This window comes from Panthera uncia, chromosome B1 (genome assembly GCF_023721935.1).
Source record: "Panthera uncia isolate 11264 chromosome B1, Puncia_PCG_1.0, whole genome shotgun sequence".
Taxonomy (NCBI): Eukaryota; Metazoa; Chordata; class Mammalia; order Carnivora; family Felidae; genus Panthera; species Panthera uncia.
In genome coordinates this window covers 54,522,082-54,540,987 of record NC_064811.1, presented here as the reverse complement: position 1 = coordinate 54,540,987, position 18,906 = coordinate 54,522,082, and the positions used below count along the sequence as shown (strand labels likewise).

Below are 18,906 nucleotides of genomic sequence, written 5' to 3'. Positions count from 1 at the left end.
CCTTCCTACCTCTGCTCCACACTGAGCGTCCTGCTTCTGTCAGATAGATTCTGTCCCAATTTGCGTTCATTTGTTTTCTAGAAGCTTTTTCATCAAAATTTGGGCTTGTTGACGTAAATTTCTTATGCATATTATGCATATATATATATATATATATATAATTTGAAGCAATTCCTTCTTTCATTTTTCCAACTTCTCTTATCTCAGATCTCTGCTTTCAAGGTGCAGAACAAAGGGTCAAAGGAAATGTAAAAAGGAAAGAACTATATTTTTATGTACAAAAAAGTATTAGGAATTTCTTTTTCCTTAAAGGAATGAGGAAAATGATAATATTCATTATGACAGGTCAAGCAAACAGAAAGCAGAATACAAAACACTTAATGATGGAGAAAGAATGGGAATTAAGGAAGTACAGAGAAACCAAGATATAGTTTTATTTTCATTTCTAGCTAACATCTACAGTGATAAGTGTGGGGACAATTCTGTTTTCCTGTGACCTACAATAATTATACAGATTCTATATAATGTACTTGTTCTAAGTTAAAGCAAATAATATTTATTTAGTCTTGCATTACTGAAAGTATCAATATATTATAATGAAAACATCATCCATTTACTTGATATTATGATAGCCCATGAAGAAGGGGAAGATGGGAAAATATCACTACTCAATGTATTGCAAATGCTTTAAAAATCTGAGGTTATGAAAATTCATTTAAGAACAACCAGTATACCTTACGTATTAAGATTTTTTTTGTGGTTGACTAGACGAGAATGAAGAGAGAATTAGTATTTAATGAAAAGGAACTATCACCAAGGGCTTGTGTGCTTGTGATTAAAGCTTTTCCAGCTACAAAGCCTGGAAAGGAATAAGGTCCAGGTGTTAATGTATAGTTGTAGTCATGCAAATGGAAGTGAGACCTCCATTAGAGATGATTACACATCTTTGCCTGCTACCTGCTTTTCCAGCCCATGGCCTGAGCACTTCCCTGGGCTTGGATCAGAAGATATCCTCCCTGCTGTGTCTAGTATGGCACAGAATTGCTAACTGCTTACATACAAAACTGAAGACGGAAAGCCAAATATCAGCCATTTTCATAATTTTATTTTTGGTAATTTACTAAGCTGTGAGAGACATAACACGCAAGTGATCTAGGCCATCATGAAGTTAGAACTCATGCCATGTTAATGGTGAGATTTCACTAAAGTTTTCATTACCCTTACCTGCTCATATATAGCTATTCACCAAATTCTGTATTGGGCCATAACCACTTTGAAAACCACAATCAGTAGGAAAAATTTGACTTTTATTGACGTGAATAATATTGGCATATGAACTGGTAAAATTTAGGCACTTGGCTAAAATAAGATGAAAACTGACATGAATGGACGTGTTTGATATTTTGCACAAATTATTTTTGTTTCATTTAATATTCTGAAAAAAATAAAATTGAGGCAAGTGATGAATTTTAAACAAAGATTTAAGTACATTTCAAACTAAATTACTCTCAGTGTTCTATTCAAAATTGACCCCCTGTTTCAGTATCTTCTGTAGTTGGGCCTCTAGATGGCACCTGTAAGCTGTGGGAAGATAGAAAAAGATGTCTGGATCTTCAAGTGCTAAAAACCGTAGTAGAAATTCTGTGTTAGGGATTTTTTTATAAAAGCAAAAGAATACAATTCCTCTCTTTGAAGGCATTTAAAAATAAGTACACATAAATTGACATCATGGTCAATATTTTCCAGATTTCTGGAGGCGAGTTTCCAAACTAAAAATTTATAACATGTGATGTGAGGAATTTCTTCTGCAAGCCAACTTGAAGAGATTTAAATTAAGGAGAAATTTTAGGAGTTTAATTTCACAATGGCATCATAGTCCTCAGAGAAATACTTTTGATACTATCTTTTACAAAAGATTTGAGAAACAGAGGTTGGGTCACAGTGAAAATATGAGCAGTAGTTCAAACTTTATGTGCACAGAGAAATAGATAATACGATAGGTCATATTTTTAAAATAACTTCTTTTGAAAAAAGATAACATGTGGAGGGTTTCAGCATTTTTGAACATGTCTATTTTAACTATGTCATTGGAGAAAGTTAAGTCATGACTGAAATAACATTTATTAATTGTATAAGCGGTATGCAGTTCCTTTTATATCTTTTATCTCTCTTCCCACAGTACCTAGTAAAGTGCTTTGTATGTCATAGTCTTTCAATGTGTTGCTTTATTTTTATATTATGCAGAAAACATAGCTTTATTATTGTTTACACATTGACTTTAAGAAGTAATCCAGATTTTACATTAACTGTGATTTAAGCCAGGTGATTAAACACTCTAAACCTCAATATACTCCCTTATAAGACAGGGATAATAATATTACCTCAAATGATCGATTGTAGAGACTACAATGAGATAACATTTGAAAGTGCTTAGCAGAGTTCTTGGCACATAGTGGGTGCTCAAGAAATGGTAGCTATTATAATTATTACTTTAATTAAACGGCAATCTTGTTTTAAACAATTGGTACTTGATCATTAGATAATTAGATAATTAGAATAATAGAATAGGCCAATTTCTTGTTTAGTTAGGACTCCTCCTGGAAGTCTTTCTTGACTCCCTCAAGTGAATATAACATCCTCTTTTCTGAAATTCCTTACCATCTAAAAAAAAACACTTTAAGATTTTCCCAGATAATCATAGATTCACATATAGTTGTAAAATATAAAACAGAGAGATCATGTGTGTCATTTACCTAGTTTCCCACAATGGTAAACATCTTGCTTAGCTATAATATAATATCACAGCCAAGAAGTCAACATTGAGACAATCCATCAATCCATCAACCTTATTCAGATTTCACCAGCTTTAAAAGCATGCAGTTATGTGGGTATGTATGTGTTTAATTCTGTAATTTTATCATGTGTAGATTTATGTAATCCCCACCACAGATGAGGTACAGCATAGTTTGATCTCAAGGATCCCTCAAATTACCCATAGCCACCTGGCTCCTTCCCTATCCCTGTCCTCAGTCTTTAACTCCTGGTAACCATTAATCTCTTCTATATGTTTATGATTTTGTCAATTCAAGAATGGTAATGGAATCATACTCTATGAAACCTTTAGAGGTTAGCTTTTTCACTCAGCATACTTCCATTGGCATCAATCCAAGTTATGTGTGTCAATAGTTCATTCTTTTATTACTGAGTAGCATTCTATGGTATGGATGTACCACAATTTGTTTAACCATTCACTCACTGAAGGGCATTTGAAGTGTGTACAATTTTTGACTATCATGAATAAAGCAACTATAACATTTGTGTGTCGGTGTGTAGGTTTTGTGTGAACATTCATTCCTATGGGACTAATACCCTAGAGGGCATTGATGGTCATATGGTAAGCACATGCTTAGTTTTCAAAGAAACTGTTATATTCTTTTCATCTGGTTTCTTACCATTTTTTTAAACCTCTCTGTACCTACACTCTCTCCCCATGTTTTCTAAAACTGTTTTTAAAGTTTATTTATTTTCAGAGAGAGAGAATAAGCAGGGGAGGGGGAGAGAGAGAGAGAGAGAGAGAGAGAGAGAGAGAGAATCCCAAGCAGGCTCTGTGCTGGCATCACAGAGCCTGACACAGGGCTTGATCCCATGACCCTGAGATTATGACCTGAGCTGAAATCAAGAGTTGGATGCTCAAATGACTGAGCCATCCAGGCACCCCTCCCCATGTTTTTTTAGAGATGTGTGAATAGATCTGATACAACAACTAGACCATAAGCCCTCTCAGGTGGGGACCATGGCCGTTTCATTTTTATAACCTTTATAGTTCATAGGAAAGTATAATATTTATGGCACATACTCAATAAAGATTTATGAAATAAAGATTGAAGACAGTAATAAAAGAAAGCAAATAGGAATACATGAGAAATTTTAAAAAAGGAATTACTTTGGGGAGAAAAAAATTAACAGTGTTGCCTTCATGAATTCATTATGCCATAATTTTTATAATTCTGGACTTTACCACAGTACCTCCAAGTACCTCATATTGCTTGATATATAATCTTGCTCTCTGTACTCTCCCACATGGTATACAATCAAATACAGACTAAAATATGGATTATGTGATAATCTTATCCTTGTGCCTGTTTATTTCCTGATACATAATGTCTTTGATGGTTTTCTGATGAATCTGTATCAATTTCTACACTGTATTTGTGGAGTGGATTCAAGTACAAGGATATATCTTATATCTGTGTTGGTATTAATTTTTATAACCCTGACTCTATGAGTTTTTTGTTCTAGTAATGTTTTTATTGTACAACTCTCAAGGTGGGGTGGAAGACAGAGAGGCCTGTGACATGTAATTAGATGTGCCTTAGTCGACACTGATCCATTAATCAATACTTCTTTGGCACAGCTGTAGCCAGTTTAAATAAATAACAGTGTCAATCACTATAATCACTGCCCTGCACATACCTTTGACTCCTGCTTTTCATTCTTGCTTCACCACCCTATGACATTTGCTTTTTACCACAACCCTGATAAAATCCAGATCTCCACCTACTCTTTTCCTATAGTGTGCCATTGAACATGTTTGGAGAAAAACACAAAACCACTCTGACAGATCTGACTTCAAATGCATGATCACAAATCTCCAGTGCACTCTCAGGGCTTCCCCAACATCATATGATACTTCACTGTTCACCTTCCCATTCTCCCAGATTTCTGTTTCACATCTCTTCCTCTCCTCAACTCCCCTATCACCTTCTTCTGCATCCCATTCTCCACTGATGATCTTGCTTCTCACCTCCTTCACTGGAAATCGAAGCATTCTGAAGAAACCCTCCACCACCTCTATTCGCGTGTCAGCGGCTACTTCTGCACACTTGGCCTTCCTGCCTGTTGCCCCAGGTGCTCTGATTGAAAGCCAATTTCCCCACCTATACACTAGGTCCCATATTCTCTCACCTACGTAGGTAATTCGCTCCAGCAACTCCTCCCTCCCTCTCCTACATCAAATTTTCTTTTTGTTATTTTCTCAACCTTAAAACAGACACACACACACACACACACACACACACACACCAAAATGATCTCCACTCAACTTTTTCTACCCGTTGCAGCTCCAAGACTTTGCAGGAAAGCTTTTTGAAAAAATCACTCTATATTTACTACCTGTTTACTACCTCCTATAACCTCTGCTTCTGTTATTCCTTAAGCACATTTCAATCAAATTTTGGCTTCGTAATTTCTCTAAAACTGCTCTTCACAAGGACACTAATAGTCTCCATGTTGCTAAATCTAATGGTGAGTTCTCATCTTACATGTCTCATCAATCGCATTTGGCACAGTTAATCCCTGCCTCCTCCTTGTTAGATCCTCTTCTTTTTCTTTCAGGTCACTACATATTCCTGATTTCCTGCTACTCTCAGACTTTGTACTCACAGGTAGTCTCATTTTCTGGTTGCCACCCTTGTCCTTGCGCTAATGTTAGCTTACACCAGGGCTAAGACCTTATTATTCTTCCTTGGTGATTTCATTCAGTCTCATGGTTTTAAATACCATCTATATGATGACATTTCCAGATTTTTATCTCTGGCTCAGACCTCTCTTCTCAAGTCCAAACTCCTATGTCCAATGGTCTATTGGTATCTCCATTACTGGTATCTCCATCAAGATGTATAATAACCATTTCTTTAAAAAAATTCTTTTTAATGTTTATTTATTTTTGAGAGACAGAGAGAGAGACAGAGCATGAGTAGGGGAGGGGCAGAGAGAGAGGAGACACAGACTCTGAAGCAGACTCCAGCTCCAAGCTGTCAGCACAGATCCTGACGTGGGGCTCAAACTCACGAGCTGTGAGATCTGAGCTGAAGTTGGGTGCCTAACTGACTGAGTCACCCATGTGTCCCTCTAATAATCGTTTCAAACACAATGTGTCTTGTCTCCAAACATGTTGTACCCACTGTCTTCCCCACCTCAGTCAATGCCAGTCTTCCAGTTGCTCAGGCCCTAAAACTCTTGACTTCTCTCTTTCTTTCATATCCCAGATCTAGAATTTTCTAGTATAATATTCTCTAGAATTTTGCCTAAACTCAAGCTCACTTATCAATTATTTGTAAATTTATCTTCTGTTCCCCTTTGAAAAGAATATCATTTGCTACTTTTTCCATTCTCTGAATCTCCAAAATTCCAAGGCCTGTGTCTCCCTCTCTCTTTGACTCTCCCCCACTGTGCACACTCTCTCAAGCATTTCATGAATTCTTCTGCCTCCACACTTTCATTTTTGCTGCTTTTCTACCTGGGAAGCTATTTCCCTAAATAGTCATGTGATTTTCCCTGTTCTCTTTTCATTCAAGTCTCTGCTCAGATGTTGATCTTCAGAGAAGCCTACTTTGACCATTGTATCTTGTATAATCGCTTCTGTCTTTCATTTTCCTTTTTACCATACTTTACATATCTTTATAGCAATCATTTCTACCTGACACTACACACACACACACACACACATACACAAATGCACACGCATGCACACACACACACTGAGTATAATCCAGTATAATCTCATTTTAATTACATCTGCAAAGATTATTCTTCCAAATAAGGTCACATTCTGAAGTTCCAGTTGGGGGACAATACTCAACACAGTACAGTGCCCAAGACAGAAGCTACAGTCTTTTTGTATCCTTGGAAGTGACCTAATCTAATCTTGGAAGCAACATCCTGCTGCATTTAATTTGGTAGAAGTGAGTCAGTAAGTCCAGTCCATCCTCAGGGGAGGAGATCGCACAAGGGTGGTTGTGACCCTTGTGTGTCATACAAGGGTGATTCCAGGAGGTTGACCCTCTGGAGGGCCATTTTAGAGGCTCCCTACCATGAGCATGGACTTGGAAGGGGTCTTTTGAAGTTAAGGCTCCAAGCTGTTGCTGTGATTGACTCTATGATCTTAGCTTTAGTTCTCCTGAAAGCAGAAGCTGAAACAATGGCTTCCATGCAGATAGGCTCCTGGAAGTGATCCTACGAACGGCGGGGTGGAGGTGTTGGGAGGAAATAGCAAGGGGAAAACCAAGACTTGGCTATGTGATTGAGTTGGAACCTCTGGGGGAATGGTTCTCCATCCCACAGGGATTTCTGAAGGGCTGTATGGAATGCTTCTCAGAATTATCCATCTGAGAAAATAAAGAAGGAACATTTCCCCTCACCGATTGAGAGCTGCCCCATGGTGAATTACCTGTTTGCGCTTCCAGGTTGTGCAAATGTCAGGGTTGATCTGACTCCCATTGCTCCCATGCTGAAGTTTCTAAAGAAGTTTCTAAAGAAGTCTTACAATGCTTGAGGTGAAGTGATGTCTGAAGTCTATGCGGAACTATTTGCCATATTTGCATTTGGAATTGAGGTGAGACCAAGAAGAAATAAAGAGTGCCCAAGAGATTTATGGTAAAAGGGAGAGGTTAGGAGAAATTGGAAATTCAATGACAAAAGAATTTGCCTTTTCTAAGTCAGAAATAGTTCACCTACATAACTGTCATATGCCTTCCCTCCCATTTTAGTTCTCAAGACTAAAAACTATGGCTGTCCTCCTGTGTAAGGCCTAACTATTCTGTGCCCTAAAGTTACTGTTGATCAGATTAACCATTGACTTGCTGCTCTCACTGCTCCCATGTATTTATGTATGTAAATATTCACATACATAAATATAATAGTTTTGTTATAAAGGCATTGGTCTTAAGGTCTGGGCTGTTAATTTATATCATAGTCGTGGATCTAAAAAGATAAAAATCAAATAAGCCAAAAATAAGCCAAAATAATAAAAGTGATTGTCATCTCTAGATCAGTGCTTTCTAACAGAAATATAATGTAAGCTACACATGTATTTTAATTTTCTAGTGGACACACTTAAAAAAGTAAAAAGAAACATGTGGCAGGTGGCCACAAGATGAGCCACATTGTCATGATGATTATTTTGAATTAAAAAAGCAGTTAAAACCCATTAGATTCAGGAAGAGCTCTTTACTTCCCCCCTCAACTGCCTAAAAATTTAGAAGGAGGACTTGCTCTAGGAAGAGAACTATTACCATAGTTAATTACACACTGAACTAGATATGGTAGAACCTAGCAAAGCCCTCCCCTTTTTCTCTTTAGACTTGCCCAATGTGTACCATAGTTTGCTTGTCCACAAGTGCAGTTCCTCTACTATTTCCTAATGAACTCATTTTGCTGGTAAAATAACCAGCCATTTTATTTTTAAGGTTGACAATACAGCCATAGTAGTTCAAAATACTGGGCTTATTTTATTATTTCTGCAGTGACATTTATTAAGGATTATTCAAAAGATTTAGTGGCTTAAAAAAACATTTTATTTCAAATTAATTTTTGACTTCTAGAAAGTTGCAAAAATCGTAAACAATGTTCCCTTATATTACTCCCCCCACCATGTCTCATGCAAACATTAACCATAGTACAATTATCAAGAACAGGAAATTAACATTACTACAGTATTATTAGTTAACCTAAGGTCTTATTTGAGTTATTAAAAAAAACTGGCAGTTGGGTGCTGGAGGGTATATTAATAATTTCTTTTAATACTTTCAGTACATGCCTAAAACTACTGGTCTCATCCTTTCAGGATTAAAACTTGTTAAAATTTTAAAGGAAATACAGTAACTTCTTTAGCTCCTAGGGTTTCTTTTTGTTATAACTCATATGAATATTCTTAGAGCAATGTTTTTCAGACTTTGGTGTCTATAAACTTACCAGGGATATTTGTCAACAATTTATCTTGGGTTCCTTCCCTACATGCATATACAGTTGGGTTGGGAGAGCCTAGAATGTGTATTTTAAACAAACATTTGCTAATGTATCACTTTTTGATGAACATAGGATTAAAAGCAGATTTGGCAGAAATCAATGTGATATACTGAAGAGGTTTTGAAAAATCTTTCCTCAATTGTCTTTCAAACTGATTTTTTTTTTTAAAGAATGACTCACTAATATCAGTTCTTATATTTTACTATTAAAACATGCATGCATTACCTGGAGGAACACATAGGTTACCTGTCTTTTTTTTTTTTTTCCTTGATATAAATTGTCATCCTATCTGGTAGCTACATCATGCAAGAGAGAATGGGAACAAGATACAGGGTAGAACCCCAATAGCCACAAACGTTGTAAAAGGTCTTCAAGGCAGTAAAATCAGTCCTGCAGCAACCCAGCCTCTAGAGGTGGGGAAGCAAATAGCTCACACACAAAAAACTGTATTGACTCCAGTTAGCACAGCACCAAAATGTTTGTACCTTCCCATTTTTTTCCCCAATCTTACATAATCTACTATGCAAACATACATCTAACCTCCTTTGGTGCACAAATTCTACATTTACCACCGCCTCTGCTGCATTGTCCTCCTGTGTACCTACCGGCCACTTAGAAACTTTGCAGGGCCAGTCATATATTCTAATACAATAAGGCACTATATTAATAATAGAACTATTATTGTAATTAATAGCTTTTTATGTAAGCATATAGACTTTAATAATTACATTTTGTGACATTCAAGAAATTCACACAACATCTTCAAAGAAACAACTTGTAGCAGAAAGCTAGCACGGCAATGATGCCTTTATCAGCACTAGAATATATTATTTTTCTGATATAATTTCTATTTCTTTAGGTTTCTAAACCATACTAAACATGGGAATAATGTACCCAAAACTTCCAGAATTTAAATAGGAAATATATTATTTGCTGAGATGTGGTGTTTCCAGCAGCATCTATCTATAAATATGTATTGTGAAACTCATATCTGAAGAGAGTATGGAGGAGGGTAAAACTGCTGCCTAAAAATTGGGCAGAGAAGACAGCATTGGTAGAAAATGGAGAGAAGGATACTAGGGCTTGACAATAAGAAGCAGATTCTAGAATTCAGTTTGTCAAACATGGTTCATCCTAACTTTACCTTGTAATTGGGGTGACCATCTGTGTTAGCTAATTGGCTTTATCCGGAGAAAAATGAAACCTTGCATATCATTGTGACAGGAGCTTGTTTTGCAAATAGGAGCAAGGTGCCACGGAAGTTAGGCTCCTACCTTCCCAGAGAAACTGGCAGATGGGGGTGTCATCTCTTATGGTATTTACATCTCAAAGATAAGCTTCTCAGGTCTTTGAGAAAGACATTCCTGGATCATAAAGCTGGCAAAAGGCTTACTAGTTTTCTTATGTAACTTAGGTTAAGAAATAGACTAGTAATTGCTATAATTAAAAAAAAAAAATAATAATTGGCACAGTGTCTTTTAGGCCTTTGTTGTTATCATCTTTCCCGAATGAAGGGATGGTTTTTCTTGAGTAGATGAAAATTGTGTGGCAGTTTTTTATTTTTATTTATTTTTATTATTTTAAGTTTATTTATTTATTTTGAGAAAGAGAAAGCACAAGTGGGAGAGGGGCAAAGAGAGAGGGAGAGAGAGAGAATCCCAAGCAGGCTCCACACTCTGAGCGCAGAGCCGGGTGCAGGGCTCCAGTTCATGAACTGCGAGATCATGACCTGAGCTGAAGTCGAATGCTTAACCAACGGAGCCACCCAGGTGCCCCATGTGGCTAGTTTTTTAAAGATTTAATGCAGAAGATTGGCTTACAATAGGTACAACGGATCTTCAGTGAGGATCAATGGGTTATCTGTGTGATGTTTGCTTTGTAATGGCCAAGAGATGGTGGTAAGAATTAAAATAACTCTTAAAAATAATGTTTCATTATGTATTTTCTTGACAATTGCTTTATCTCTTTTTCATTCTTATTAAAAACGGCACTTTAAAAATAATTTGTTAATCAATGATCAATAAGGTTAGATATCCAACATGAAAATTTCAGCTTTCAGCAATTTCATTCTTTTATCTGCTGAAACATTAGTTTAGATTAACTATAATTTATTTAACCACTTCTATATTGATGGACACTTTAGCTCTTTCTCGTTTCCTCTAATTAAGAGAACACTGCAGGGAACATACTTGTATTTGTCAGGTAACACACAACTGTTATAACATGCAGAGCAAAAATGCATAATAGCTCAAGCATAATAGAATTTTATTTCTTGCTCACATGATTATCCAAGGCAGGTGGTCCAGATAATCTACTGGTCTTCTCCAGTGTTTCAGGGACCTAGGATGCTTCCACCATGGAGCTCTACCATCCATTAGGGACACTTCATTCTTTGTATTTAGTCTGCAGAGCAAGAAAGTGATCATGGAGGAGGCACACTTGCTTTTCCTAAAAGCCCTACACAAGTTGAGTACACAACAGTTCCACTCCCATACCACTGGAGAGTGGATCGGTCACACATTCATACCTAAGTACAACAGTGGCTGGAAAGCACGCAGCTAGAAAAACAAAACCAATTTCCTGGGTAGCTATTAGTATCTGCCACGATACTTGTAATACATTTTTTATGGATATTTGAACATATTTATGTAGGATTGATACCTAGAAATGTTACTGCTGGGTTTTGATATATACTGTAAAATAATCTTGTAGCTAGATTTTAACAACCTAAAAATGCATGATAATACTACTTTCCTTGCATCCTCCTCAACCTGACATTTTCAATACCCCATGTGATAAATAAAAATAATCTCCTAATTGTTCTAATTTGCACTTCATTAACTATTAAGCTTTTCAACTCAATTAAGGCAAAATAATTCCCCAAAGATTTACTGTTCAATGTGCTTCTGTGAATTGTCTGTTTATAGTGCTTACTGTTTGTTTTTGTTTTTTTCTACTGGGTTATTTGCCTGCTTCATATTGATGTTCTAGGTCTCTTTATATATTATAGAAGTAATCCTTTTTCTTTTACATATGCAGTAAGTCTTTTTTTCCCAGTCTGTCACTTCTTTTAACTTTTTAAATTTACCATATTGCATTTTTTAGGTTGTCAAACTCAGTTTGACACTTTTTTTTTAATGTTTATTTATTTATTTTGAGAGAGAGAGAGAGAGAGAGTGAGTGAGAGACAGCATGAGTGAGTGGGGGGGGGGGCAGAGAGAGAGAGGAGAGAGAGAATTCCAAGCAGGTTTTACACTGACAACGTGGGTCTTGATCTCACAAACTTGGGGCTCTATCTTATGAACCATGAGATGATGACCTCAGCCAAAATCAAGAGTTAGATGCTTAACCAATGAAGCCACCCAGGCACCCCTTCCTTTATCATTTTTAGGCTTTGTGTTTTGCTTAGCAAGTCTTTTACATTGAAGAATGTATAAAGTTTTCTACATTCTTTTTTTATTATTTTTATCATTTTATTTTTATTTACATTTATCTTGTAAAATTTACCTTGGTGTGAGTAGAGCTCAAAATTTGGCATTCAAGTGGTAAAAAAAATAATAGATTTTTGTTGTTTTTAATGAACACTACAAAAACTACCTTGGATCAAGAAAGAGAGATTATTAAAAGGTACCAGGAAGACTTGGTTAACTTGCAATAATTTTCTTGTATAATATGCAAACAAAAAACAATTCTGAAATTAAAATCTCATATTATTTTAGTTGACAAAGGTTGCCAAAATTCTTCCCTGATAGATACTACTCAGTCTAGAGAATGATAGCAAAATATGTTTAAATTTTTGCTAGAAACCTAGAAGGCTATCATTTTATAAATTGAAATAAGATGTAATTGAAAAAAATTTTAATGTTTATTTTTAAGAGACAGAGAGAGACAGAGAGAGTGAGCATGAGTGGGGGAGGAGCAGAGAGAGGAAGACACAGAATCCGAAGCAGACTCCAAGCTCTGAGCTGTCAGCACAGAACTCGATGAGAGGCTTAAACTCACGAATGGTGAGATCATAACCTGAAGTCAGACGCTTAACGAACTAAGCCACTCAGGTGCCCTGAAATAAGGTGTAATTTCTAAACTACCTAAGAAATGATAAAAGATAAATATGCTCAATCCATTATAAAGCATAAATAATTAAAGCAAATTAAGCATAGCAAAACCATAAAATTGGCAGAAACAACCTTAAACACATAATTATAAAAAATATAAATAAGTTAAATTCTTTTAAAAGCTAGAGATTCTGTCTCATAAGTTCCCAGAAAACAGACTCTCTGACAGAGATTTATGTATATGTGTTTATTGGACACTGCTCACTGAAATAGTGTCTCTAAGACAGTGAGATACAGTACTGGGAAGAGGGAAAAGTTGCAACAAGGTTTCAATCAATGCCACACAGAGTTCTGAAGCTGACATATCCATTTAGACATGTCCTGGCTTCTCTGACATGTCCTAGATTGAAGCAAAGATACTAGGGCTTTTAAAACAACTTCCTCCTCACTCATTGGCCAATTGTTGCAGACCCTTTGGGCTGCTATACCAAAGTATCATAGACTGGATAGTCTGTAACAATAGATATTTATTTCTCACAGCTCTGGGGGCTAGGGAGCCCAAGATCAAGGTGCCAGCAGATTTGGTACCTGGTGGGAACTTACTTGCTGGTTCAATGACTGCCATCTTCTCATTATGTCATCACATGGTAGAAGGGACAAGGGAGGTCTTCAGTGTCTTTTTTATAAAAAGGCATTAATACCATTGATGAGGGCTGTGCCCTCATGACCAAGTGACCAACCTGGACTTCTATAAATACTTTGTAACACAGTTCTCTACATCCTCTCTTACTGGCTTCCACACAACAGCCCTTCTCTAGGCAAGGTGATCTCTCTAAAACACAAAATTGATTGGATCATTCCCCACTTGAAAATAGCCAATAACAGTACCTTGGTTTCAGAATGAACAAATCCTTAACATGGCCTATCAAGCCTAACAGGATCTGGCCCCTGACTATATCTCAGTTTTATTTCAGGCCTTTGTCCCTCACTCTTAATGCTAAAAGCCACACTAGCCTTCCTTCAGAGGCTCTAGGGCAGAATCCACTCCCTTTTTTTTCTAGTTTCTTGTGGCTACCACACACCTTGGTTTGTGGTCACATCTCTGTCTCCATCTTCACATGCCTTTCTCCTCTTCTGTGTGTCCAATTTCCTTCTGCCTCTCTCTTATAAGAACACTTGCAGTTAGATTCACAGTCCCCTTAACTTATCAAGGATGATCTCCCCATGTCAGGGTCCTTAACTTACATCTACAAATACACTTTTTCTTGATAAGGTAACATTTCTAGGTTCCATGGATTAGGACCTGATGTCTATTGGTGGCCACTATTCAGCCTACCATACCTTCCATAGGAATCCAAAATATATCCCATGCAAATTGTAGCATACAATTTGATTTTGGGGAGCAGGGAGGGATACTGTTTGGAACTGGCAATGAGGAGGAAGGAAATATCCTTTCTACCTATATGGACAATGGTAAAAGGGGTAGGAGAGAAAGAATAGCCACCACCTGAAATGGTGGCAAAGAAATCTTTATGCTGGAGTTGTCAGGTTCCAGTTAGAACATGAAGATGATGTTTGGAGAAGAATTAAAAATTAAGAAAGATTTTATATAATAAAATAGAATAAAATGAAATAAAGAAATAAAGAAAATGAAATAGAACAAAAAATTAAGAAATTAAAAAGTGAAAAAAATTTTAAATTTTAAAATTAAAAATTAAAAAAAAGAAAAGAAAAATAAAATTTTCTCTTTCTGTATCCAAGAAAAAAAAAGGAAAAAAAAAGAAAAGAAACCAATTTTAACAAAAATGGAAGCCAAAAAAAAAAAAAACTAGAAATGAACCAGAAAACAGAATGAAACCCAATGAAGTTACATCCAGTTTCCCCTAGAACTAAAACTATGAAGCACTCTATAGTCTGTCCGTACACTAAGCAGGTGGAGGGACTTGTGCTGTTCTTTTAAGGGATGTGCTTGGAGGGCACAGTTGGGTGGGGCTTGGTGTAATGGCTCTGTTCTACATTAGTTGGCCCTGCTTAGCTTACTGGGGTGGATAGGTGTGGTGAGCATGCGCTTGTGCATGCATGTGGGTGCGCAGGAGAGGTGGGGTTGGTTTCACCCGGCTCTCCAATCTCTGGTATGGGAACTTTGTGCTCTCACGACCCCCAATCACTCCCCCACTACCCCTCCCCTCCTTTGTCTCACACCTCCATCCACTCCCTGCCTATACCCTGTGTGTCCAAGCCGTGAGCCTGGCAGGTGGCACCTCCCTCCAGAGTTCTATCTATGATGGGGTTGTGTTTCAAAACCCCATACTTCAGAGACTCCTGAAGGGAGGGGAGGGTCTTGCTGAGCAAAGGCAGGGTGCTAGCTTGCCCCAGAAAACGTTGGTGAAGTTGTATAGTGGCAGAGGTTCAGAGATTATGGCAAATCACAATACACAGCTGGTGCCAGATTTCACCACACTCCGATGTTTCTGTCCCAATATCAGCAAACATGGCTGTTCTCTGGGGTCCACTGGGACCTTTACCTGTGGGGAGGCCATATGGCTTCTACCAAATGAACTCCAAGCAGGGGAACCACTTCTCCCCATGTGGCAAGCGGACCACTCAGACCCTGTTGTCTGCTCCCGGGGATTCACCCTACTGTCTCATCAGAGCACTGCCAGGCACTGGGCTCTGGAACTTCAGACTCTGTGCTCCACTGTTTATAGAATCCTGGTGGTATTGAAACCCTCTCCTTTCTTCCCATCAGTGATTTGGGGGAACAGATTTCTTGTTCGGTCCCCTGCAAGTGCTTTCACTCTTTCTCTCCAGATACTTTCAGGCGAGTGTTTTTCCTGCACTCTCCCCCTCTGTCCTTTCTCTGCAGACACATTCCTTATCCTCCATGGCTTTCCTCTCCACCTGTTCACTTCTCTGCACCATGTATCTTCTGAGTTCTGTGGCTCAAGTTATGCAGATTGTTGTGTTAATCCTCGGATCAATTTCCAAGGTATGCAAAATGGTTTCCAAGGTATGCAAAATGGTGCTCATCTAGCTGCGTTTCAGGCACAAGGCAAGCTGAGGGTTTCCATGCTACTCGTCCATCTTGATCACCACACTGCCCTAATCTTCTAATCTAAAGGGGATATAAAGTGAATCTGACAACACACAGGCTTCAAGTAACAATTGTTTCCAATTTTTAGATTTGCCCAAGCCATACTTTTAATAATTTATTCTGGATTTTTTTGACCTAAAATTGGTGTCACACTCATGATTTTAAATATCAACTTTACTCATGTAAAAAATAAATTGTATTATCTCTGTTCTTGTATTTCTCTCATTTTATGATATATCAAAATTCCACAGACACTAGTTATAACACTGCCACAGTTTCTCTTGTAAGTACTATTAGTAATTCATCTTACAAGAAGACTGAAACTCATTGAACAGCAATTTGGTCTCATAATCTTTTTATTAATGTTGGGCTTCACTTCATGCTGGCAAGGCATGTCAATCCCCCTTTAATTTTCCTCTGGAGGAACAGATTATATAATCAAGTTGTAATTTTAGCAATTAGAATTACCAATGCTCAGGAAATTACGTTTAACTCTAGAGGACTTACAGGAAGTAGGCAGTCAAGCATCAGAATATTTGGTTTTGATGCATATACATTGCTTATTAACTAACAGGCTTATTGGCTAGGTTGTACAGTTTCCTTGAGAATATGAAGCTAATTTCCTAGTTATGGATTTTATACACAGGGGATAGGGTAGCTCCCATTCTAAGTTAACTAAATGACATCTTGGTCAGATAAATATGTCTTATGAGTTTGATAAATATAAACAATTTCCTAAAGCTGGGTCATAGGGGCTTTACTGAGCTTCAATTTAGCTGTAATTAAAAAAGTCTCTGTTAGTTTGCTAAGCTAACCCAAAATATTACTGCAAATACAGAAGAAAATAGTAGTAAGAAGAACCAAATACTATGTAGGAATAAACAACCAATAGAAAGAAAAGAGAAGAGGTGCTTGCTTCCTGTTCCACGTTGTAAGAATTAGACAACTCATAAGTGTTTATTAAGAATCTGGAATGTATAGAAAATTAGTATAAGTCATAAACCCTATACTTCAGGATTTTGTCATCTACTTGGGGAAATAAACATGGAACAAATAGAATAGTAAGTAATAATTAGTTGCTATGAAGTACATGAAATTTTATCAGAAAAAATGAAATTAATGTGGGCCAGAGTTTTTCTGGAAGGTTTTGTAATAAGTTTTAAGATAGTTTTGAAGGATTTTGAAAATAAATGGGTATAGATGCAAATACCAGGATAAAACTTTGGGGGAAAATATAAACCCAGGAAGAGAAAGTGCTGTCATGGGGTGGATAATTCCAGTGGCTGCAAAGCATTTGAATAATTCTTACCCAAGTTGACATTGAGACTTCATGGCTGCATTGAAGCTAGAACATGATGTCTGTGGGAGTGTCCTTGGAACAAAGGTACATTCTGTAAATCACTCATTTAAAAAAATTTTTTTTAACGTTTATTTATTTTTGAGACAGAGAGAGACAGAGCATGAACGGGGGAGGGTCAGAGAGAGGGAGACACAGAATCTGAAACAGGCTCCAGGCTCTGAGCTGTCAGCACAGAGCCCGACGCGGGGCTCGAACTCACGGACCACGAGATCATGACCTGAGCCTAAGTCGGCCACTTAACCGACTGAGCCACCCAGGCGCCTCTGTAAATCATCCATTTAAAGAATGATGATTCAATAAGACCATAACTATAACGTATGTACTTTTTCTTTATAACTGACAGGACTTCTGTGATTATGGGGCTAAGAGGAGAAAAATGGCATGAGTACTGAAAATTTAGGCTTTGTTCAAAATGGAAAAAAGATTTGTCTTGTTTCAGCAGCAACACTGTCCAGTAGTGGAGAACCACAGTTTCTATTTCTAATACTAGAAGCAAATCAAAAGCAAGAAGAGATGCATATGGGAAGAGTTATATCTAATATAAATACTTTCAAATGTTTAAGTTTTGTTTTAAAAATATAAATTGACAGTAAATATTATACAGCATTTATATTTGTTATAGATGATATTTCTATTAGCTGTTTCAAGAGATAAATTACTGAATCTCAGTGAGTTGGTAAAACGGAAAGTGTATTTCAAGATTATGCAAAGTCCAAAATGTGATATACTTCAAAGGGCAGGTAACAATTCTTATAGTGGTGATTATGTCAGTTTTGGCACCCTAAGTTTCTTTTGTAGGAATTTGTTAACTTCATATAAATTTTTAAATTTATTTGCAATAAAATAGATATTTCCCAACTTGTTTTATAAGGCCAACATAACTTTGATTACAAACTTAACAATGACATTAAAAGATAGGAAAACTGTGCCATTCTTTCTCAGAAGCATGAATGCAAAAATCCTGAACAAAATAGTGTATGAAACCCAGTGATACCTAAAATGTATAATAAATTGCAATCAAGTTGAAGTTATTCCAGAAATACGAAGTCGGTTTAACATGTAAATATCAGTCAATGTGACTTACAACATTGATCAAACACAGGTAGAAAAGAAGTATCATTATTTCAATTATGCAAAAAAACACATTTGATCAAATTTGAAATTCATTTAATATAAAACATCTCAAACTAAAAACAGAAGATAACTTCCTTAATCTGATATAGTGAGAGCAAACATCCTACTGAATGGTGAAACATGCTGGAAGCCGAGCTATCCCAGCCTGAGTGGCAGGGCCCGGGCTGTGGACAGACTGGTGACTGCAAGGCAGCCCACCGACACTGAAGCTTCTTGTACTCCCGCTTTTAGTAATTTGGCCTTAAAACTACCTGGGGTATTGTCTGTCGGGGAATGGCCCTTGGCAGGCCCCCTGGGAAAAGAACCATTAGGAAAGAAAATAAGGTTCTGCAAGAAATTGTGTAGCCTTACATTTAGCCCTTGCCATCCCCTATGGAGACTCCTCTACTTACAGGAAGGATAGCCTCATGTATTTGCCAGCAAAGAGGGCCTGTAAAGGAGAGACATAAGGATTTGAA

The 18,906-nt window shown here is 37.1% G+C and overlaps 1 protein-coding gene across 1 annotated transcript in view; it reads left to right on the top strand.

Moving 5' to 3' along the window:
* The first annotated feature begins 7,342 nt into the window (after nt 1–7,342).
* The window catches only part of LOC125922361 (transmembrane protease serine 11B-like), a 34,083-nt gene continuing 22,519 nt past the window's right edge, over nt 7,343–18,906 (top strand). The window contains 2 exon segments of the mRNA XM_049630025.1: nt 7,343–7,393; nt 15,727–15,849. Coding sequence (XP_049485982.1) covers nt 7,343–7,393; nt 15,727–15,849 — 174 coding nt within the window.